Source organism: Rhinopithecus roxellana, chromosome 7 (genome assembly GCF_007565055.1).
Source record: "Rhinopithecus roxellana isolate Shanxi Qingling chromosome 7, ASM756505v1, whole genome shotgun sequence".
Classification (NCBI taxonomy): domain Eukaryota; kingdom Metazoa; phylum Chordata; class Mammalia; order Primates; family Cercopithecidae; genus Rhinopithecus; species Rhinopithecus roxellana.
Window position 1 is genome coordinate 80,057,885 of NC_044555.1, and position 24,788 is coordinate 80,082,672.

The 24,788-nt window shown below is 39.9% G+C and overlaps 1 protein-coding gene across 2 annotated transcripts in view; it reads right to left on the bottom strand.

Annotated features, from left to right (window-relative positions):
- Window positions 1–965: 965 nt before the first annotated feature.
- EGFL6 (EGF like domain multiple 6) overlaps window positions 966–24,788 on the bottom strand; it is a 64,215-nt gene continuing 40,392 nt past the window's right edge. Inside the window, exons 8-12 of one of the 2 annotated variants that reach the window (XM_010354050.2) lie at window positions 16,612–16,935; window positions 15,416–15,496; window positions 10,553–10,657; window positions 7,198–7,463; window positions 966–1,555 (exon numbers count right to left, since the gene is read on the bottom strand). In XM_010354050.2, the coding sequence (XP_010352352.1) occupies window positions 1,445–1,555; window positions 7,198–7,463; window positions 10,553–10,657; window positions 15,416–15,496; window positions 16,612–16,935 (887 nt within the window). In that variant the 3' untranslated portion in view covers window positions 966–1,444. The remainder of the gene's footprint in view (window positions 1,556–7,197; window positions 7,464–10,552; window positions 10,658–15,415; window positions 15,497–16,611; window positions 16,936–24,788) is intronic. The other variant, XM_010354051.2, reaches the window with a different exon arrangement.

Genomic DNA, 24,788 nt, shown 5'->3' on the forward strand with positions numbered 1-24,788 from the left:
CTCTTAGGATTCGGTGGGCTGATTTGCCTTAGCTGGGCAGTTTTTCATCTGGTCTCACCAGAAACACAATTTTTGTGGTTTCTGTAACTAGCAGTTATCGTAACAGATACAGTTACAGTCCTATATAGATTTTGTATGCCCAGATTCTCTCACACTAGGGAAAAACAATGTGGTCCCCACCCCATCTTAAAAGGTTGTGTGTGTTGGTTGTATTAAAGAGAACATTGTTGAAGAAGAATTACTTAGGGTTTAAGTATTCAAAAACCTTCAAGAGTGGGGTTTTAATTTTATATTAAAATTAAATTTTAAAGATTAGTAAGTGGATCACCTCTCTTTTTTTCCTTCCGTGGTTCAGTGCCTTAATTGCTTTAGGTAAAAGAGAGCAAATATCTGGAGAACCTTCTGTTTGGAGGGTATCTTAGACCTGTTTCTAACCCAGGATCTTAAACAGAATATAAAACCGTCTTCCAGGAATACACTCAGGATTCCTACACAAAGCTCTTCCTGAATTTGGAAAAAAAGAGTAAGAAAAAGAAGTCATCCATGATTCTTTGAGTCCTGCTACCTGCTCATTTCGTTTTAGGTAGTTCTCTGAGGCTTTGAGCTCAACAATATATGCTGGCTGGGAGCAGCGGCTCACTCATGTAATCCCAGCACTTTGGGAGGCTAAGATGGAAGGATCGCTTGAGGCCAGGAGTTCAAGACCAACCTGGGCAACGTAGCAAGACCTCATTTCTAAAAAATAAAAAACAAACAAAAACCCCAATATATGTGAATCTGCTTTGTAGTTATAAGGCCTAATAAAGCAGTCATATTTTCCCAAAATAGAAAGCACCTTTAAAGAATATGAATAGTGAAAAGAATAAAAAGTACATTTTTCAGAAAAGCAAATAATCATTTACATAAGTAAACACGGAATCAAAAACATATTTTCTTACTTAGACAAATTAAACCATGACACAAGATGATAATTTGGATATTATTATTACAAAGAATTTAAATATACAAGCTTGGCTATGAAAGATCCAGCTAAGCCACTTAGGCAAAAATCTATCTTTGATGTCATAGTTTCCAAGAAGTATCATAAGAGTCAAAGAGTTAAACATTTCTCTGTGCTTTTATTTCTGTTTTCTAGAAATGTTGTAGAGAGAAGCTCATCAACTCACGTGTACAAATCAGATATACTGGGGAGGGGAGATAAACTGACATTTCCGTATTTTATAATATAATGTGGAAAGATTCAGAAATGAATGAGGAGATACAGTGATACTATATTTAAAGCAAATATTGGCATATCTTATACAAGAAAGGCATCTTACAATAATATTTCTGTTGGTACATTATAATTTTTCAGCTAGTAATTCTAAAATGCCAGAGGTCCTATGATTCAATATCAAAAAACCAGGGAACTGACATACAAAGTCAAATATAAAGATAGTAACATTCAGTCATCCACAGATAAAAGGCTATCTGGACATAAGCCTGAAACAAGCAAGACGCCATCCACTGCGATTTCACCGGTTTTGCCCTTGCCACGTTCTGCTTCAAAAACGATCTAATAATGAAGAGAGAATAAAAAAATTACTTCAAACTGTTCAAAACGATGTTATAATCAAGCTATTTAATAACTATTAACTTGTGTCCCTATTGCATAGAAACCAGCTTCGACATTGAATATACAGTAATAGATTATTTTTTAGATGTCAGGTGTCTGCACTGAGAGAACTACATTTGGTGAAAACAAGGTCATAGCAAAGCCCACATGGATTCTGAAAAACCCCATAAAGCTGGGAAGAATAAGATTTAAAAGGAAATTTTGGAATTCCCATTTAAAAGAAAAGGAAAACAAAAATTAAAAATGGTTTTCTTTACAAAAACCAAGTTAGAAGAAACTTAATATTCTCCTTGAACATCTAATAAAAAACTATATAGTCAAGGCCGGGCACTGTGGCTCACGCCTGTAATCCCAGCACTTTGGGAGGCCGAGGTGGGCAGATCACGAGGTCAGGAGATCGAGATCATCCTGGCTAACACACGGAGAAACCCCATCTCTACTAAAAATACAAACAAATTAGCTGGGCGTGGTGGCGGGCGCCTGTAGTCCCAGGTGGCGGGAGCCTGTAGTCCCAGCTACTCAGGAGGCTGAGGCAGGAGAATGGCATGAACCCAGGAGGCAGAGCTTGCAGTGAGCCAAGATCGCACCACTGCACTCCAGCCTGGGCGACAGAGTGAGACTCTGACTCAAAAACAAACAAACAAACAAACAAACAAACAAACTATACAGTCAAAAGGGAATTATTTTGATATATTTAGATTTTGGTAGTTTATAAGAGTGTAATTATTTTTCTTAAAATATTGGTTAATGTATTTGGAGATTATCTGGAATGTTGTTTTCATGTGTTGAAAATATTTCATAATATGCTATAATCACTTTTGTCTAATAAATTTATTAATCAAAAGGGAAACAAACTTCTTTATAGTTTAGAAATTTCGATATAGAGAGAACAGAGGATAAATACTAAAAAAAGTCATCTTCAAATTGGACACAAAATTACAGGGGACTCATTTACAAAATTAAGGATATACAGTGACTATATTCATTCATTTATCCAAACATGTTTTCAAAAAATATAATTAAAATCAATATTTGCTAAATGAAGGTTTTGTTTTATTTATTTATTTATATTTATATTTATATTTATATTTTTTTGGAGACGGAGTCTTGCTCTGTCACCCAGGCTGGAGTGCAGTGGCACAATCTCAGCTCACTGCAACCTCTGCCATCCAGGCTCAAGTGATTCTTATGCCTCAACCTCTAAGTAGCTGGGATTACAGACATGTGCCACCATGCCCAGCTAATTTTTTAAATTTTTAAATTTTTAATTTTTTTAATTTTTAATTTTTTAAAATTTTTAGTAGAGACAGGGTTTCACCATGTTGGCCAAGCTGGTCTCTAATTCCTCAAGTGACCCACCCACCTAGGCCTCCCAAAGTGCTGGAATTACAGACATGAGCCACTGCACCCGGCCTGAATGAATGTAAGTTTCTTCAATATTGTAATTAAAAAGAATAGTTCATGTTAATTTTATAATCAGATAAAACACTAGAAATATTTGTTAAATTCAATAATTATGAAAATAATAATAGCTACAATTTATGGAGCACCTATCCAGTAACATTCACTCTAAAGAGAAGTATGTCTCCCATGCCTCCCATAAAGAGGCGACTAGACCTAGAGGGTTTCTACAATTCTCAGTATCTGAAATAAGCAGATTTAGAGGACAACAAAATGATCTTGTTTCAAAGATGACTAAAGTTACCCTGGAACAAATATTTTAGAGGGAAAAGAATACTTTGGAACATGTTATTCTTTAAAATAACACACACATATAGCCTATCAAAACGAAATTCAACAATAGCCTACATATACTGCAGTTACAGATAAATAAAAATATACATTCACGTGCAAAGTAAAATGTGAAGTATAAAAGCACTCATGTTACTGTAGTATGATTATGAATCTTTACTTATTTTCAATAAAGTAATTTCCTTTAGTCATTTTTCTAAACTTTTTGAGTTCAAACTTATATAAATTCAAACTTGTATAAATTGGCATTTTAAAGAAAGATCCTTTAAGAATCATGCTCACACAATGCCATCATGCAATTATTCACTATCCCCAGCACCATCTCTTTTTTGCTTAATAAAGAATCACAGAATAGTTTTCAGAAATGAAGCAACTTTAGGCTTGCTGTCATCACCGTATCCAGTTTTCTCCGGTTCTCCAAAGAGGAGAAACCTCAGGGAACAAATGGAGATGACAAGGGTGTATGACTGCTCACTACCTGGGCTGCTCTCTTTTGCTCTCAATCTGAGTGCATTTTCTTGAGAACTATTGGAAACAAGTTATTACTAAGCAGCCAATGATAGTGTAAATGGGTATAGAAGTTTCTTTTTCCTCTAGTCTCAGGAGAGAACTGCTTTCAGAAAGATGTTCCTTTTGCGCCCAAAGGAACTTTTTTTTAAAGTGGAGTGAGCCAAACAGCAGACCCCTCACAGCAGCTGCAATGGGTGGGATAATGAGGATGGCTATGTCTACATCTTGGCATATGGTGGCTTTTCCAACACTAAGACCCCTGACTGATAACCCCTGGATAACTAGAAATGTCAGGATAATTAATTGACATACTAATTTTGTGTTTTTCACTATATTTTTACCTCCTCTGTTCCCCCCAAAATTAGGCAGGATTTTAATGTTCTTTTTTATCAAGGAGATTTGGGATATAACAATCAAAAGCAGACTTTTCTGGAAGACAGTCTCTTTCCTGATGTTTGTTACCCACAAGCTTAACTTTCTGAGACTGTGGCTGAAGGTAGAAGGTTAAAAGGAGAAGTGGTGAGGGGAGCCATGAGATTCTCCAGGACTAGGATGCTGCACCACTGCATCTCCCTGGCACAGCCATGGGCAGAAAATGGTTGCCTGATGTTCCCATTGAGGCTAGATTCTCAGCAACAAGGTTCCAACCCCTGTAAAGGTTTCTGTGTCTGGGCCTGGCATGGAAGTTGAAGAGACGAGTGACTTCAAGGGCCACATATGTGCAGAAGATGTGGGTTTCCATGGCCCTCATGATGAAGTAAAGATGTGCTGCCCCCTTCTTAATGTCTGGACCACTTTTAGCCTTTCAAAAGCACAGGCTACTCTAGGGAGGGGGCCCCTAACCCAACCCTGAATGAGGAAATAGCCAAGATTGAATTTCCCCCCAGCCTAATGGGATGGGGCTTTGGATTCAGAAATAGTTTGATTTCGAGAAAGCAATGTGACTTACCTTGTATGCCCAAGTTTATGCAGCAAGAGTCACATCTGTTACAACTGTCCACAGCCAATATGACATTGCTAAACTGGAATATATTCTTTAGTCTGGATTAGTCAGCTTCCTTACCCTTCAATATCCCCCCATCAAGATTTCCCCTAGAACTGAATAATTCAGGGAACAGATGCCTGGGTCTGAGAATGCCTCTTATGAAAGCACTGCTGTGTTCCAGTGTGATTGCTGGCCAGGCTCTTTGGGGGCATGTCTACAGAAATGTGCATTTAAAAAAAAATCACTGTTTTGATAGTATACCCTCCCTGCAAGCTACCATGTTATATAAAAAATATTCTCCATCACATGAATTCAGTCAACATGAAAGTAATTATGAATGCTGTGCAGAGGCATGTTTCAATTCTCCAGCAGGGGATATAATCCATATATAGCACGGCTCAGTGCCACAGTCCCCAGACCATGCAGCAAACACAACAAGAAAAACACGTGGATTGAATTTGTATTGATTTAAATGTATTGCTAGAAGAATAAACTCAAATTAATGCATGTGTCATTCCTAAACAAGCACTGGCTGCTTTTACCGCAGAGAAGAGTGGTTAGGAAATTCATTAACTGGTACCCAACATATACTTTTATTTATAGTCATGTCTTATGATATATTTTAAATAAGATGTTCTGCTTTAATTAAAGTATGACATGTAAATGAAAAGATGTTAAATTTGCATTAGTCATCTTTCACAAGCAAAGTATAAATGGAATCCTAATACATGGATCTACTAATTATTCTTCCTATTATCACCACTTCATGTACCTTTTTCTAGCTTTCACCCTTTTTCCTTCCCACCTTGACCAAACTTTTTATTTGTTTGTTTGTTTGTTGTTGTTTGAGATGGGGTTTCACTCTTGTTGCCCAGGCTGGAGTGCAATGGCGTGATCTCAGCTCACTGCAACCTCCACCTCCTGAGTTCAAGTGATTCTCCTGACTCGGCCTCCTGAGTAGCTTGGATTACAGGCATGCACCACCACACCTGGCTAATTTTGTATTTTTAGTAGAGACAGGGTTTCTCCATGTTGGTCAGGCTGGTCTTGAACTCCCAACCTCAGGTGATCTGCCTGCCTCGGCCTCCCAAAGTGTTGACCAAACTCTTTATAAAGTCCACAGTGGCTGCCTCCAGGCTCTGATCCCTTCCCTTTTCATCTTTCTGAAGTGTGACCGTTGACCCTTCCCCTCCAAAGAACGAACTCTTGCAAAGGTCACTAGCCACCTCCTGATGGGTCAAACTCAATAGACTCTTTGCCATTTTTATTCTGTTTGTTCTTTCTCAGGGTTTCATCCACTTGACCAACTTCCTCTTAAAACTCTGTTTCCTTTTCCTTTATTAAACCCACTGTGCAATAAAAGATTAACTCAGTAGGTCCGGGTTGTCCAAACCCTACACATTCCAAAGAAAGGTTTGGCCCTTGACTGGTTCTTAGGAGATAACCTCTAAGCCCTTGTAATAGCCTCTTTGATTAAGAGTGCCTTTGTTTACCTGAGGCCTTGGACCATGCCAGATAGTTTATGGTAACCATGTGACTTATGGTAGGTGCCTTGAGTCACATGGTATCAATTTGACCACTAGAGAGGCTGCAGACTAGATAACTAAAGTCAGCTACACAGGTGATCACATGGGCAGACTGACCCCCAACAAAATCCTTGGACACAAAAGTTTAGGTGAGCTTCCCTGGTGGGCAATACTTTGTAAGTGTCATCATGCTTGTTGCTGGGAGAATTAATAGCTGCCCATGTGACTCTACTGGGAGACAAAAACTGCAAGCCCCTGCCTGGTCTCTCCTGGATTCTACCCTACGTGTCTTTTCCCTTTACTGATTTTAATCTATACAAACTGTACTTGTGAATATAACAGCTTTTCTGACTTCTGTGTGAGTCCTTTTAGGGAATCACTGAACCTAAGGGTGGTCCTGGGGACCCTGACAATAGCCACTCTCTCAGTTCAGTTTAAAAAACATTAAAAAAAAATCACCTTCTAGCTGCCATTAATTGTGGTAAGTTCTGGGCATAGAATGAATGACCATGACATTCTTTTACATACTATGGAATGTATAGCCTGATTTGGAAGGATGTTGGTGAGAGAAGCCTGATAAACAGGTTATTTCCATAGAACGTGATATGCATATGCCTGATAAGTATCCATGAGTTGTGCCAATTAATCACCTTGCCTATTCAGCTCCAGAAAGTATTCTTTAAGTGTAGGGAAAAAGTCTTATCGTTGTATCCCTAATGCCTACATACTTCAGTACATGTTTTGTTTCATTTGTTAAATCATTGCAAAAGAATGCAAATACTGAGTTTAATCATTTTTTTCCCACTTACGCTTTTGGTAGCATCAGTTCCTTGATACAACTGAATTTTCCCTGTCTTCCACTTTTCATCCTCACTCGTGGTCTCCTCCCATGCCAGGGCATTGTTACTGTTTTTCACAAACACTCGAAGTTTTCCGACTTTATCTCCGGCCAGCCGGTAATCAAAGAGCAAACAGAAGTTGCTTTGGGGCTGCAGGTCAGGGAGGAGAAGTTTCAACCGGCCAATGTCTTTCTTGTGACCCGCCAAGGCCGGAACTGCCATATAGTAGCCAATAGCTTTAAGAGAAGGGAAAAAATGCACAATTAATGAGGCAATTGTAAGGAGTTTGGCTTTAATGTATAAAAAAGCTATAAAAAGTGAACAGTCTCCTATAGGGAAAGCTGAAGTCCTCTTCATTTTGAACATAGGAACAAAAGTTTCATGCTAAAATGGATTTTAGGGATCACACAATTGATATCTTTTATATAGTCAAGCAAACTGATGAGTAGAGAAACCGAGGAATTTTTTTGCATTCACAAACCTTCATAGTAGCAGATATGGGGTAAAAATCTAATTAAATGATCCTTTAGCACTGCGGGTAATCTGCAGTTGATGGAGAACTTGTGTTCCATAATTTCATTTCCATTTTGGTGACTTAAAACTTAGAATGCATTTCCCCACTGAGTCAATGACATGTAAGATGATCAGCTCCTTAAGTGGGTCCAGAGTGTGGCATTTAATCCAAAACACACCTGCACCTGTACTAGTGGTTTCATGGAGCTCAACTACCATGTGTAACATATCACTCCAATTTCTGATTTAGGATGACAGGAACACTCTCCTCCAAATCCTGCAAATCTTCTAAGTATCTTTTAACCTGTGGTGTAGTGGACTTTTGCTCATCTCCAATCTTCAGGTTGTGGCTTTGATGAACTTGGGCAAAAACTCCTAAAGAGTAGGGTCTGAAGAAGTTGATAAGAAGGAAAAATTTCTATGGAAGCCAGGAAGAAGACATTGGGGGAATGGGTGGTCTTCTGCTACTGCAAATCGGAGATACTTGCAGGACCCAGGCTGACATTGCCTTAGTTTTCAATGCATCCAGAAACTGGTCTTCTTCCCCAGCTAGTAAGGTATCCAGATTTAGCAAATAAAAATACAGGATGCCCAGTGGAGTTTGAGTTTCAGATAAACTACATGTCCAAGACATACTAAAATGTATTAATTGTCTGTCTGAAATATAGGCATCCTATACTTTATCTGGCATCTCTTTCAGCTGTGCTCTCTCTTCTGTCACCTACTGTGGCAGGTTTCCCTTTCTCTCCCAGATAAAGCCCACTTTGAGCTCTTTGTGGTTTTATCCCTCTAACAATGCTAACTAATTCATGTCTCTTTTCTTTTTCTTTTTTCCTTTTTTTTTTTTTTTTTTTTTTTTTTTGTGGTAGGGTCTCACTCTGTCACCCAGGCTGGAGTGCAGGGGTGCCATTATAGCTCATTATAGCCTCAAATGCCTGGGCCCCAGTGATCCTTCCACCTCAGCCTCCTGAGTAGCTGGGATCACAGGTGTATGCTGCCACACCTGGCTAATCTTTTCTTTTTCATTTTTTTGGTTTTTATTTTTTATTATTTCTTTATTTATTTGGAGATGGAGTCTTGCTCTGTTGCCCAGGCTCGAGTGCAATGGTGCCATCTCAGCTCACTGCAACCTCTGTCTCCCGGGTTCAAGCGATTCTCCTGCCTCAGCCTCCTGAGTAGCTGGGATTATAGGCACTCACCACCACGCCTGACTAATTTTTGTATTTTTAGTAGAGATAGGGTTTCACCATGTTAGCCAGGCTGGTCTTGAACTCCTGACCTCAGGTAATCCACCTGCCTTGGCCTCCCAAAGTGCTCCCAAAGTGCTGGGATTACATACATTTGCCACCGCGCCCAGCCTATTTTTTCAATTTTTTGTAGCGATGGTATCCCTCTATGTTGCCCAGGCTGGTCTCAAACTCAAGTAATCCTCCTGCCTTGGCCATGTTATTTTTTCATATTTAGCTGTACAGAGGGAATGAAGAACTCACCTAGAGATCCAATGGAGGTGCAGGAGGAGCGGGGGTATGATTTGAATGATGCAGAAGCTGAGAACCCTGGAGTTATTTGTGAATTGAGTGTTTGTAAATAGGGAACTTCCCATGGACAGAAAACTCAACTTAAGACTTAACATAACCCTATATCAGCTGTGGAGGTCCTGGAATAACCTATGGGCTCCCAACATGATATAGCTCTGGTAGACATAAATTTAGAGATGCCATTATGGAAGAAAAGAGAAACTCAGGTTAGTTATCAACAAGAGAGCTTTTCCAGTGATATGGTGTTTTCAGCCTGGTTAAATTTGCCCTTTGCTTACACTGAATCTTTAGTAAAAGTCCCATTCACACAACTGCTGTGTGAGATGTATCCCCTCTCCCCTAACCCCAAGTTCAAAAAGGAATTCTTGTTAGGGGATATCTAGGTTTTCTGATTGCATGTGAGGGCATGAAAGGAAAGATGTTGGGGAGGAATTAGTCTAGAGGAAGGATCTAAAAGAAGGATCTTTTAACTGAGGGCTGAGCCTATACATCCCCAAAGAAATAATTTGATTGATAAGTAACTGGAGTCCCTGAAGGTGTAACAGTTATCTTTAATTATATAGTCAGTCTTCGGGAGACAGAGATTCAATTTGTGCTCTAAATGGGATCTGCAAGGCAAACACTAAGGGGATAGTTAGGGTCCATCAATAGTGTTTAAGTAGGCAATGGGAAGGGTGGGAAATCCACAGCTCACAGATAAGATTGAGAAAAATTCAAGGACAGGTGGCTCGAAAGAAATCCTCAAGCAACAAACAGAAGGGAAAGCTCAGTTCAGGAGTTCAGGTCATTGACTTGATGTTCATTATGGTTTTCATGCTTTGAGGGGCCACTCTACTAAAACACCAGTTTTAGGTACAGGTCATATTTCCTTTCAAGATTTATTTCCCCCATGAAAACAAAACAAAACAAAAACTATAAGATGCCATGGCTGGTAAACTGGGAAGAAGAAACCATTTCTTTCTACCTTTTCCCTAACTCTCCCAAACTTTATACAAATCTCAACATCTCTCTCTCAGCAGAAGGAGAGTGAATATGGAAGAGGTTTGCTCCCATATCCTTTGTGGAGGCAGGTGTGTGGGAGAGCGATTAAGTAGGAGAATATATGCTGGACCAAGTTAGTCATCTATCAAGGGAGAGCTCGGAAGGTCTAAAAGTTTCCAAAAATGAAAAACAACCCTGCTCTGATGAGTAATGGGAATAACAACCTGTCACTCATGGAGGGCCTTCTATCTCTTCACTATATTGCAGAACATGAAATTGTCAAATATAAATACCATTATCTCGATCAGCAGGATTCCAGTCAAAATCATCTTCTGTATCCTGTTTCCAGTCACAGATCCCATGATCGAAGCTGCAGTCAACTGAGATATTTGAATCTGCTAAAAAGAAAGAACGCATTTCATAACCCCTAAGAGCATTAGGAAGATGTCTAACATTTGGGGCTTTGAAAGGCAATATCTTGTTTTCAGTTGTACAGAGTACAGATCATGACATACCCTGTTTTGAGTTATGTCTGTGGAGCCATTCTGAACAAATTCAGTTGTGATCTTAAAAAAACAAACAAACTTTGGGAGGCTGAGGTGGGCAGATCACGAGGTCGGGAATTCAAGACCAGCCTGGCCAACATGGTGAAACCCCATCTCTACTAAAAATACAAAAATTAGCTGGGCATGGTGGCAGGCACCTGCAATCCCAGCTACTCGGGAGGCTGAGGCAGGAGAATTGCCCAGGAGGTGGAGGTTGCAGTGAGCCAAGATCACGCCATTGCACTCCAGCCTGGGTGACAGGGTGAGACTCTGTCTCAAAAAAACAAAAAACAAAACAAAAACAAAAACAAAAACCCAAAAAACCAAACCAAAACAAAACCCTTTTTTAAAAAAAAATAAGTAATAGGTGAGAACCCCATGCACAAAGAGAAACAGAATATAAGCAATTGTTTATCAAATTCATGCCAGAAAATAAAATATCTCCTACCCAAATAAACCAGTAAAGACCTTGCCGGAACTTTCTACCTTCTTTTCTTTTCTTTTCTTTTCTTTTTTTTTTTTTTTTGAGTCGGGGTCTTGCTGTGTCATCCAGGCTGGAGTGTAGTACCATGAACACAGTTCACTACAGCCTCTACCTCCTAGGCTCAAGTGATCCTCCCACTTCAGCCTCCTGAGTAGCTGGGACTATGGACACATGTTACCAAGCCAGCTAATTTAAAAATTTTTTTGTACAGATGGGGTCTCATTGTGTTGCCTAGGCTGGTCTTGAACTCCTGAGCTCAAACGATCCACCTGCCTTGGCCTCCCAGAGTGCTGGCATTGCAGGTGTCAGCCACCGTGCCTGGCCTCTAAACTGTTAAGGACTGTCTTGTTTAGATGTGTCAGAGAAATATAACAGTTCATTCAGCTAGATTTAAGTTTTGAACCAGTGCGTGTGGTTACTTTTTTTTTTTTTTTTTTTTCCTTTTTGTGGAGAACGGGGTCTCGCTGTATTACCCAGGCAGGTCTCGAACTCCTGGGCTCAAGCTATCCTCCCGCCTCTGCCTCCCTGAGAGCTGGGATTACAGGCGTGAGCCACCGCGCCCGGCCAGTGGTTACTTTTATGTAGATCCTGGCCCACTGTCTGTTTTTATAAAGTTTTATTGAAACACACTATGCCCATTCATTTGCATAACATCAATGACTGCATTTGAGCTACAATGATGGAGTTGAATAGTTGTGAAAGTAGTTTATGGCCCACAAAACTTAAAATATGTACTATGTAGCCCTTTATAGAAAAAAGTTGGCTGACCTCTGATGTAGATAAATACCACTGGGAAAGGGGGGGTGAAGAATGAGATAGTTTTGATTTATAACTAAGGCTAGCCTCTGGCTCTGATTTTGGGGCTTTATATGTTAATGCTGGGGAAGAAAGGAATGGTAAGGAAAGGGAATAGGGTAAAAAGGAACACAGCAGCAGCTGATTCTTGACTCATTTTGATTTGCCAAATATTTTATATCATTTGATTAGGTTGTTTAAAAAAACATCTAGCATCAGACTCATTTTCAGGAAACTAAAACTGAGGCTCAAGTTCTGCAGACACTGAATGCTGGAGTTGGACCTGAATCCCAAATCAGAATGCAATCCAGGACCTTCCATCTTGCACATACCCTAAGTGAGTACACACACGGTCCCTTTCCTCACTTTCCTTTCTTCTTAACTCCCTATTTTTCCTCTGTGCAGCAAATATATTTTCTTTCTAGTCCCAGTTTTAAAAGTAAAAGATGCCTTGCTTCCAGTCTTCAGTATTCTTTAATGAGTGCTAATACTAGTTAGTTAGATAGTTGATGTTATTATCCCACAAATAGTGGAATATCAGTTTTTCAGTTGGTTTACAATCGTGGTGGTATGTTCCTCCCAAACTCTTCCCCTTCCTCCACATGGGGCAAGCGGGTGTGTAAACTGAGATGATGGAACAGTATATAGCAAACTATTCCATAAAGAGATAAAACTCAAGGCTTTGGTCTCACAGGTACATTCTTTCATTTGTATAGCACTTCATGGTTTGGAAAGTGCTTTCAAATATATTCTCTGGTTTAATCTACACTTGCCTTGAAGCAGATGCTGTTGGTGCCACACCAATATCTGTCAGTACTTATATTCTCTTGCAGGCATGTGGCTTTCTACTGGAAACACTCACAACTCTCTGTGTGAGGGTGCTCTCTGGTTGGAGCATTCTTGGCCCACCAGGTGGGCTAGAATGCTGGGGAGTTGTTTTCCCAGGGACAGCTGTAAACCAGTGATGGACAGGAGTTGTTAGATAGATATCTCCATTTCCTTGCCTTTAGAAAGGACCACTAAGTACTGGAATTGAATGTGAGCTAAAGTCACATTGGAATTCAGGCTTTCCCTGTCTTGTCGAGGGTCCAAGTGAGATCAAGTTTCCCCAGTGGTGCCCTTCCTTGCTTTCATGCCAGGCCAGGAGCACCAAGGAATCAACACCCTCCTGGGAGCAGTCTTCAATCAATGCCAGATGGGAGTTGGTATATATATGACGCAGCCTCCTTATTCCTTCAGTAGGATAATTCTGAGCCATGTGTTCTACACTGGCTTCTGGAGGTCCCCAGTGGGATTGAGCTCCAGTTGCCCACAGTGGAAACTTGCCTGATAACGTACCCTTTATTGCCTCCTCTCTCCCCACCTCACTTCTGCACACCCCCAGCCAGCATTTCCTGGGATCATCTTCCACATAAACCACTTGCACACAAATTCTTATCTTGGGGTCTATTTCTGGGGAACCCAGCCTAAGACAGCACCTAAGAGATGAATATTGCTCTTATTCCAATTTTACATATGAAAGCAAGGAGGCACTGCAAATCCAAGTGACCTGTCCAAGGCAAACAACCAGTGGAAGAGTTGCAGTACACATCTGAATCTTCTGGTTGGGACTGAGCTTTCTAGGACAACTTACTCAAGGACTGTTGAAATTACAGGGTCATATGGTCATGTGCAAAATTTTAACCTTTCTGTGTTTCATTAGGAATCATGGAATAGAAAATAAACTAAGAAATCTGGTGGTTTGGGGATCCAAAGAGGAGTCAACGGATTCCTTCATGTCACTTATCAAGGGTAGGCAGAGTTGGGCCGAACTTGTGAGAATGTAGCTTACCCCCTGTACAATGAAACATTTTCTTTCTAACCAGGAAAATAGGCAATAAGTTGTCTACTGCAGAGAAATAAAAACAGAATACTTAGGAGAAATATGGAAGAAAACAAAATGCCTGTAGGAGCTGGGTCATGGGTTACTAGGCTTTGAAGAGTGCTAGTAGAAGCTTCTCAGATACAATTCGGAGGACTGCATTAGAGAGGTACATTTTTGCAGTGGAGATGGTCCTGTAAATGAAAGGGATAGGACTGGGCAATGTACTCACAGGGTAAACACAAAAGGGAATCAATTAGCACAAGGTTATGCTAATCTTTTACTTACCACATGTATAGTGCAATTCACATGTATAGTGGTAAGTAAAAGGAAGTTTGAAAAGGAAAAGGTTATGCTAATGTTTTAGTTACCATATGTATAGTGGTAAGTGAAAGAAAGTTAGAAAAGGAAAGAGATGATCAAGGCATTCATACTTATACCAAGTGAAAGGTATAAATATATAAACGGGCTTTTCCCTGAGGTCTGTGTAACTTGTCATGAGTGGTGAATGTTCTAAATAAACCAAGAGGAATTAGGGATCATGCCCAAGAAACTCCAGATTATGAGGCTTTGGTGGAATGATTATAAAAATGGTCCTGATTTTTATCCCTCTCTGTATCCACACTCTTTGTATGACTTCACAGCTCCTTCCACAACCTTGAAGTCTACATTGGCCTTGTGACTTGGCTTGGCCAATAGAATATGGCGGAAGTGATGTTGTACCATTTCTGGGCCTAGACCTCAAAGTATCTTGTGTGCTGTTGCTCTCTTTCTTGAAACCCTGCTGTTGCCTCATGAGAAAAAGCTTGGACTAGCCTGCTGGAGGATGAAAGACCACATAGAGCAGAGCTGAGTGAGTCCAATCCTCCCAACTGAGGCCTCGGGCATGTGACAAAGCACGGCCAAGATCAGCAAAATCACGAAGCGGGCCCACAACTGACTGTATGTGGACACATGGGTGAAACCACCCAGCCTAGCTCAGAGCAGCAGAACCATCCAGCCAACCCATAGACTCATACGCAAAAACAAATATTTATTGTTGTGGGCCACTGAGGGCTTGTGGTTGTTTGTTACACAGCACTATTATGGCAATAGGTAACTGATATAGGTACTTTGGGCCAAATTTAGTACATGAGGACTTTCAGGTTGTGGGTCCTCAGGCAGCAGAGTTGAAGAAAATATGTAAGTTTCTCTTATCTCCATATATACAGTCTGCTTCAACCATTCACTCTCAGCATCAGGTGGGAGTGGTAGGGAGAAGAGAATAGCCTTACTATATTTCAATCATTAGTACCAATCACACAAGGACCTACTATTTTAATACTGGCACTGTGTGTGTGATGTAATGATTTTTCCCTTGGGGGTTTATGAATGAAGCAGGGATTCATAAACAATCATTTCACTGTATGAAGAAATGCAAATGACATGGATAATGTGAAGGAGCATACACTTGGGAGAAAGAATTATTTACCTTTATGTTCCAGTTTGGAAGTTAGTGCTTTCCTTTGGACCAGAACGAGACCAAATTCACCTGCTTCATTCACCTTAGGGACTAATAAAGAACACTTGGTCAGTTAAGAAAAAAACCTTAAAGCCCACATGCTCAAAGGTATGAATCAAATGACCAAACAAAGAAGGTTAGATCACGTATTCTAATTACAGAATATATTAGAGCAGTGTTTCCCTAACATTTCCAAATAATTCACATTGGATCCAGTTTCCTCATCTAGAACATCTTTTCCAGACATTTCCTTGGGTGAAGTAGGCATCTACACTCTTGATACATCCCTTCTTACTAGGTTTTGGAAATATGTGTGTGTGTTTTTTTTTTTTTTTTTCTTTTCTTGAGATTTTTCACTCTCTATTAAGACAGAGAATGTCATTGGATGCTAGTTCTTGGATGGATGGGCCTGTGTCAACTTTTCCTTTGGTTAAATCCATCTGGCATTTGTATATATGACCACCAGTCACAGAGCCAAGACTAGACAAGGCAAAATACAGAGGAAGCAACAAATGCCCAGTCAGAATGAATGGGAAAGTCTCAGTGTGGAGATGCAGGGTGGGTTAATATGGAAACCCTCCTGGGGGGACTGAGCCTTATGGTGGGTTCTGCACAGCAACCAGTGAAAAGGGAGTTATGGCAGTTCTCTAGTTCACATAGAAAACTGAAGCTCCACTATAAAGTTTGTCCTCCTACATTTGTCGATTTTGGCTTTTAAAATCATAACCACACAACTGTGAGGTTCCATTTTCTTAGACTAGGCCTGTAAAAGTGCCTTCAAGAAGTAAAAAGGTAGAGCTTAGCTGATCCATGTGGTGAACCTCTCTTTGATTTGGGGGCATGCCTCATGGAGAGCTGGGCAGCCAAACCACTGCCCTTGCAGGACAAGCAGGCTTCCTTGCCTGGAAGCTAGAAGAGGAGGTCTGCGTCAAATAGGAAACCCCCCAGGTAGGGGAACAGGATCGCCCCTCTTTGGTTCCTAGAGCAGCAGGTTTGATTGGGTATCTGCAGAAGGTGTTCGTTTCTAGACTTTACAGATAATGTTGCTTCTCAGGACCCAACCCATTTTACTTAAGCTGTGAAACCGGCTTTTTGTCTTCTTTCATTTGCCAGGATAAATTGCAATTCATTGTTCATAAAACATATAAAATAAAAATAACACTCACAAAACACATCTCCTCGCAGGCTTCGCTCCTCTATGTCATTCTTCAGGGCTTTCTCTTCTCTTTTCTCCTCCTCAAGCCCCTCTTTCATTTTCTCTTCATTCCCTTTTTTATCTCCATGAGAGTTTCTGCCTCTGGAAACACTCTTTTCATAGTTGAAGGGTTGCAAGTTCATCTTAGGGGTAGGAGTACTGGTGGGTTCTGGGGTAACATTTTTAATTTTTACCTTCCTTTTCATACTGTTTTTGTGAGCAAGCAACTTCTTGATTCTGTCTTTGATGGTACCAGGTGCTCTGAGGACTTCCTTCACAGAATTTTCAGGGATAGCTAAAACAAATAAGAGGCAAGATATTCCAAATTGGCAGATAATTAAATTACTCACAAAAATGGAGCATTTAAAAAGTGCTGAAGTGTAGTAAGTGAATGCTTCCAGAATGAAACCACATGAGGCTCTACCATTTGATAAATTAGGAGTAACTATATTTGTATCTGTTTTAAGCAGTTCCAGTGTTATGGTAGTTATCTTAACTACCTTTTGTTGCTTTTGTTTTGCTTCAGAGACCACTTTAGTGAAACACCTACTACTACCCAGTTGGGCTACAGATCCCAAAGACATGGATTTGCCAAGGTCGTCTAATATTTCTGCTTTCATTGTGGTATTCTTCAAAGCCGGTATTGTCCTGATAGCCCTATAGATTTGTCCAAATTTGATGTTCAAAAATTACAGCTACAGCATTAGGTTGAACCATATAAATTGCTAATAATGGACCATTTGTGACCTACAAAAATGGTGACTTATGGTGCAAAATACACATACCCAATTTTCTTTCTACCTTTGAATTTTTTTCACCTCAGTCAACCATTACCTAAAGCTAAACGATTTTATTTATTAAATATTTCAGAGAGCCTTCTATGCTTACTATTTTTCATTCATTTTCTATTTCTCACCGCAAAAGTAAATTACTTTAAAAATGTACCTGTAGATCAATTCTTCTTATCCCTCAGTGGACTAATGACCCTTGGAAGAAAAACGTTGGTGTCAAAGAACTCAAGAGGTACAAAAAAGTTCATTTAGTCCAGGACTCTTGTCTTGTTGATGAGGCAACTGGGTTTTAAGTGACTTGCCCAAAGTCACTCATCATGCTAGGGACAGAGCTAAGATTTGGGAGTCGAGCATATGAATGACTTTTTTTCTTTCCTTTTTTTTTTTTTTTTTTTTTGAGACAGAGTTTCACTCTTGTTGCCCAGGCTGGAGTGCAGTGGCATGATCTTGGCTCACTGCAGTCTCCCCTTCCTGGGTTCAAGCGATTATCCTGTCACAGCCTCCTGAGTAGCTGGGATTACAGGTGCATGCCACCATACCCAGCGAATTTTTGTATTTTTAGTAGAGACGGGATTTCGCCATGTTGGCCAGGCTGGTCTTGAACCCCTGACCTCAGGTGATCCACCCGCCTCGGCCTCCCAAAATGTTGGGATTACAGGGGTGAGCCACTGAGCCTGGCCATGAATGACTCTTTTTCCAGTCCTATTTCTATGATAGATTTATTCCTGCTTGAAGATTAAGGTTACTTTTCTCTACACTGTTTCAAATTCCTTGAGATCTATAATTCAAAGATATATGTCTCCTTTTCAGGGATATACTCATGATAATTCAGAATATCCAACTGATGTAAAGAAGTAATTAATTTTTTAAAAATTAAAAACACTGATATTTAAAATCAAATATATTGTCTCACTATAAAATATCTAGGCATGTACTAGTCTAAGACTAAGCAAGAAAGGATCTAATAATACCTCAATCAATTCACTTAATTCTATTATTTGGACATAGTTTAGAGAGAAATGAAACAATGGGGTAGACATTAATTTTGATGCCTAAAAAGAGTACTATAAAAAATTGGAGTGGGATTTTATTAGAATATTTGTCTTGACAATGTTTTAACCTCTTCTCCTGCTTTGTTCCTTCTTCATCATTTGGCTGATTCAATCTATGTCAAAGTAGTAGAAAAATAAACAAGGAGAAGTCCACAACATTTGGGGTAACCAAAAGGGGAAAAGTGCTTTGAAAATATGTATGCTCTTAATTAATACATTGCTTTTACTTTGGAATCAAAAGAGCAAGATTTTTCTTTTCAATGAAATATTCTAGTTATTTCTCATTGTGACAGCCTGACTATAGGTACAAAACCAACATGTACTAATACAAGTAATGCATCATTATTCATTTTCCTGACCTTCAGATAGCTTGTTTCAGCTACTTTGCCAAAGGTTGCATGTTAAGTTATGACTGTAATGTGTGATCATATATAGACCTTCCTCTGGAGGCCCCACTGTAATTCTGTCCATGGTCGACTGCATCTTTCCCCAGTACCCGGCAAGAAAAATTAACAGGAAACCCCTATTCCCTGCAAATTTCCTTTTTGCAATCAGTAACATAAAACTAAAGACCCTTAATAAATAATGAGGAAACAGTTTCAACTCACACCAGGCAAACCTAAACATCTGCTTTCAGTTTCTGCTTTAAAGTTTCAAATGTTCCTATTGAAAAGAAACAACAACTAAAACATCATAATCTTGATAGTGTTGACAATTTCATTCTCTTAGTATGTAAAGAGAAAGCTGGACAAGGATAAAAATGCACTTTAATGATATGCATATGCATAAGTAGATTTGGATTTATCTAGGTATCACTGTTTCAAATTTGACATTATGATGGTTTTCTCTTAAAGATTTATTGATTATTGCCTCATCTTTTTGAGAATATAAAAATGTGGGAGGGGCCAGGCATGGTGGCTCATGCCTGTAATCCCAGCACTTTGGGAAGCCAAGGCAGGCAGATCACTTGAGGTCAGGAGTTTGAGACCAGCCTGACCAACATACACAGTGAAACACAGTCTCTACCAAAAATACAAAAATTAGCTAGGAGTGGTGGCAGGTGCCTGTAATCCCGCTACTTAGGAGGCTGAGGCAAGAGAATTGCTTGATCCCAGGAGGCAGAGGTTGCAGTGAGCCGAGATCACACTACTACTCTCCAGCCTGGGCAACAGAGTGAGACTCCATATCACAAAAAAAAAAAAAAAAAAAAAAAAAAAAAAAAAAGGCGTTGCAGTAGGAGTGTCTTTGGTGCACATTTGGGGAACTCAGATATAAAACTTAGGAATTTCAAAGTCTTCAGGTTCACAGGCCAGTTTTTTGTAAAGTTGACAATTTCTCTTGGGAGAGATTTGAGATGTCTCCCAACACCCATGTTGTCAAACACTTCTACCAACCTGAAAACCCTAATTTTAATTTCGTATCTTTGGAATAAAACTTTATAGAAGATCACTCTTAGGTGGGAATATCTTACCCAGGAGGAATATGACTTTGACATTCATTCAACTGTGCTTAGTTCATTAGATGATCTATCATCTAGGAGGAGAAAAGTTCTACTAATCTGAGCTTTGGACACAGTCCTGGAAGAAGAAGCTTAATCACAGATGAGAAATGTATTCCAGCATGGGACCCAGGAAACAGGAAGGGGCTAGGATGGAACAAAAGATGAGCCAAGAGAGTTTGCTGGGGAGGACAAACTCTGTGAGTTCTCCATCACAGAGGATCAACCAATTGATCATGAACACACCTGTCCTGTGTTTAAGCAGATAATCCTGAAGCCCAGTTTCCTAAGTTTGACTCCTAGCTCCCACATCTTCTAGCCATATGTCCTCAAGTGAATAATTAACTTCTCTTTGCCTCAGTCTCTCCATTTATAAAATTGGGATAAGAATAGGTTTTTTTGGGAGGCTTAAATGGGTGAACACACATCGATTACTAAGATTAGTGCTTGGCACACACTCAACATGTGTGCTATTTTTAGCATTCATCACCCGAATGTTTAAAATCTTTTCCAGAGTTAGAAAAATTCCCAGGCCATACATCCAAATTTCTAATGTTTACAATTGAAGAAAAAAAATGGGGATGGCCTGCTTGTACCAAAGCCCATATTCTTGACTACACACTAAACAAACTGAATTAAGCCATAAGCATATTTTTAGTGATTAAATAAGCTGCTTTTCAATAGAAATGATTGTTGAATTTTGGTAAGGAGGGCTTTGTCACTATTACTCCTACTCCTAGCACATGCTTATTGAGCATTTCATATATTCTGGACTGGTGCTGAGCTCTTTAGATGGACGTTTACTTATTCTGTATGAATAAATTTAATCATCAAAACAATATTAAGGGCTGGATACTATCATTCATATTTTACAGGTGTGGAAACTGAGGCACTGAAAGATTAAACAATTTGTTCTTGGTCCATAGGTAGTAGGCTAGCGAGTCAGGAATCAAGCTAAGGTAATATGATTCCAGAAGCTGTGCTCCTGGTAAGCCAATGGCAGTTTCCTTTCCTAAGTTGACTGTTACTCCCCAAATTGGGTATCATCTGGGTTTTGATTTTCTTAGAATGAGGTGTAGCTGCTGTCAAATCAAGACCAAATTATCTGGCAGTATATTATTAATACTTATATTAGAACAGTGGAACATATACACATCTACATTTGGGGTGCTTCTTCCTTTACGTATAGAGGGGCGTTAGGATAATCTAACTCTTTTTCCATATTGCAATGTAGAGTCTGAACTTTTCAAAACAATGAACTTAATAAAAGTTGCTACATCAATGCCATACACACACACACACACACACACACACACACACACACACACATATGTATATTTATGGAGATGGAGTCTCGCTCTGTTGCCCAGGCTGGAGTGCAGTGGTGCGATCTCAGCTTACTGCCATCTCTGCTTCCTGGCTTCAAGCAATTCTCCTACCTTAACCTCCCAAGTAGCTGGTACTACAGGCGCACACCAGCATGCCTGGCTAATTTTTTGTATTTTAGTAGAGACGGGGTTTTACCGTGTCGCCCAGGCTCGTCTCGAACCCCTGAGCTCAGGCAATCCACCTGCCTCAGCCTCCCAAAGTGCTAGGACTACAGGCATGAGCCATAGTGCCCGGCCTATGCCCTATATTATATAACAGCAATTTATATGCATACAAATGTATTTTGTAATATAACATTTTATAATGTTTTATAATGCTGAATGCTAACTAGATGTAATTTTCTCATTTTTGTTTTTATGACTCTTATATGTACATAAGAGTGGATTTTGGGGCATCCTTCTTTAAGCAATGAGTGTCAAGACCTTGTTAAGATGAATTTTCAATAGTAGCACGGCTGTTTATTTTATGGAGAATTAAAGCAAAATGAAAAGGGTTGGACAAGTAATATGGTGAATGACCCAAAGATAGTTTTCTCCTTTAAATAAACATTCTAGTGAAAGACTAAAGAAATAATTTAGCTGCAGAATGGATAACAAAATGCATAACTTTCAGATATTGAATAGAACAGTGTGATAAATTTGAGGTTTCAAAGAATAAAGACAAATTTCTTTTACCCCAAAATAAATTTGGATGGTCCAAGAAAAACAGACATTTTCTTGACACAAGAAATGTTTGTGTTGATGTGGGATTTACAATTTCAAAGCACTGAGTTACAATATAGAAAACACAGGCTGCAAAGAACTACCTAATTGCATGCTTAAAGATGTTGCCTTCATTTTAACATTAATAATACATTGCAGTTTCAAGGGGATCAAATGACAAGGAAGAAAGATGGTTCCAGGTTTACTCTGGGCCTTCGATTTTTACACCTAGGGGTAGGAGAGTGGGTATGTGGGGGTGAGTTGTCCACTTACTGAAACAGATGCTTTCCTGAGGTGTCTTTTTTTGTATGCACAGCATTTTCACATTTACCTTTGTGAAATTTCAGAGTGGGTGGCACTTAACAAACAGCTGATTGAAATGATACTAATAACAATAACAATCACAGCTAACTTTAATGAGCATCTACTATGTGGTCCCGCTAAACTAAACTCTCTCTATATCCCCTCATTTAAACTTCACAATGAACCTCTGTGAGACATATTTGTGTTAGTGTGGGTTCCTCCAAGCAGAGCCTGAGACAAGGATTTGGGTGCAGATGACTTATTTGGAAGGTGATTCCAGGAGGCAGAAACTGGGGAGAGGAGACAGTGAGACAGGAAGAGAGAAAAGCCAAAAGATGGTGCTTAGATGGACAGGTAATCGCTGTGGGTAAGTGGGGCTCAGTCCTGCTGGGGACATCTAGGAGCCAATGTAGAACACACCTTAGAACTGCTCCACCCCGTGAAGTGGAAGCTGGAGTATTTATCCAGAGACTCCTGTCACAGAGAGAGCACTGCTAGAGATACGCATGCAACTGTCTACCCTGCCTCACTAGGATTAGGGAGCTCCAAGGGACTGTGGACTAGCCCATTACAAGAACCCACCACAGTACTACCATAAAACCCATTTTGAATAGGAGGAAACTGAGCTTAGAGAGGTTAAGAAATTTGCTAAAGGTCACAGCCAGCATGGCGCAGAGCTAAGATTTAAATTCAGGCCTTCCCAACCTGGAATGTACATGTTCAAATTTGGTGGCATAAAGGAACTTTGAGCACGGGTCCCTTGGGCACTCATCCAATATGGAAAGCTGATTTATTCAGTCTCCTCTCTGGGGGCCTCCCAAGGTTATGGTGTCCTTCCCCCCAACCTACCTATGCACAGCCCTGCCTGGGCAGCCAATTTCTCTCTCTCTGAATCAAGTTTCAGAAGGACATCACTGGATACTTCCATCTAGAGGGATAGAAACCATGGCATCCAGTTGCTGGACACTAAGTGGTCATTTATTACCATCTCCAGCCCAATGCAGGAATCTGTCTCAGAGCCCCCAGACTGCAAGCCAGGGGCAGTGGAATGTCCCTACTCCATGGGGTTCCCTGCTCCACTCTTAAATACCTAGCAGCCATTTTTAAGAGAGAATGTAACCTCCACCCACTGGACTTAGTTTGCTTGGGAAAGCCACTTTTACTTCATATTTCTTAAAATATTTACAGGCACAATTTATTCTTTTCCATACTATATTTCCCAGACTAAATGCTGCCCTGTTCTTTTGGCAGTCCTTCACAGAATTTGATTTCCAGACTCATTTTCTTTGGTTATATTCTTTTATACATACTCTTGTCCAGTGGTGCTCAACACTAGCCCACTGGGGTACTGTGAACTTTTTATGGGTGTGGCGCTAAATGTCTAGCATGGTACATACAGTTTATTTTTGTATGACTGAGTGGACACTGTTACAGTCATTTGCATCATTGGGAGCATTGGTCAGATGGGGGTATGGAATGTGATGTAAGTCAGGGTACACCTTGCAGCCATATTTATTGAACATGCAGGAACTCTGCTAAGGGGTATATAACAGAGTTGAATCAGGGCAGTCAACAAGTCTAGTCACACTATGAGCCAGTGCTAAAAGGGTCATGACCAGAGGGATAAACCTGCATGACTTTATTTATTTATTTATTTATTTATTTTAATTTTTTGAGACAGAGCCTTACTCTGTTGCCCAGGCTAGAGTGCAGTGGTGCAATCTCAGCTCACTGCAAACTCTGCCTCCCAAGTTCAAGCAATTCTTGTGCCTCAGCCTCCCAAGTAATTGAGATTAAAGATGTGCACCACCATGCCTGGCTAAATTTTTTTTTGTATTTTTAGTAGGGACAGGGTTTTACGATGTTGGCCAGGCTGGTCTTGAACTCCTGACCTTAGGTGATCTGCTCCCCCGGGCCTCCCAAAGTGCTAGGACTACAAGTGTGAGCCACCACACCCAGCCGAACCTGGATGATTGTTTACTAGGGAAGTGACTGCGCTGTAATCATAGCTGCCTTGCCTTGGAAGACATTCCTGGTATTCACCAAGATTTCTAGTTTTCTTCTCTTTTGGGCACACAGCAAGTTTATTATTATTTTTGTCCCTTGAAGTTAGATACTTCCAAGTTGAATAAACTAACAGCTGGTGCATGATAGCCCATGCTTCTTTCTCTGTTGTGACAAACCCTAAGGCCTTGAATTGAGACCATGGTACCATAAAATGATGGGGCCTCTATCAGTCTGTGTCCTTAAGTGACTGTACTGAGAAGAAACCCCCGAAAAATTCTCTTTGGACATATTACTTGAGTGAGAAATAAACTTTTATTGTTATTGTAGTTATTAATAGCAGTGACATTTTATTGTTAGATGTCTGGTTTATAAATTTAAAGTTTTAACAAAAAGTATTAAATATTTCA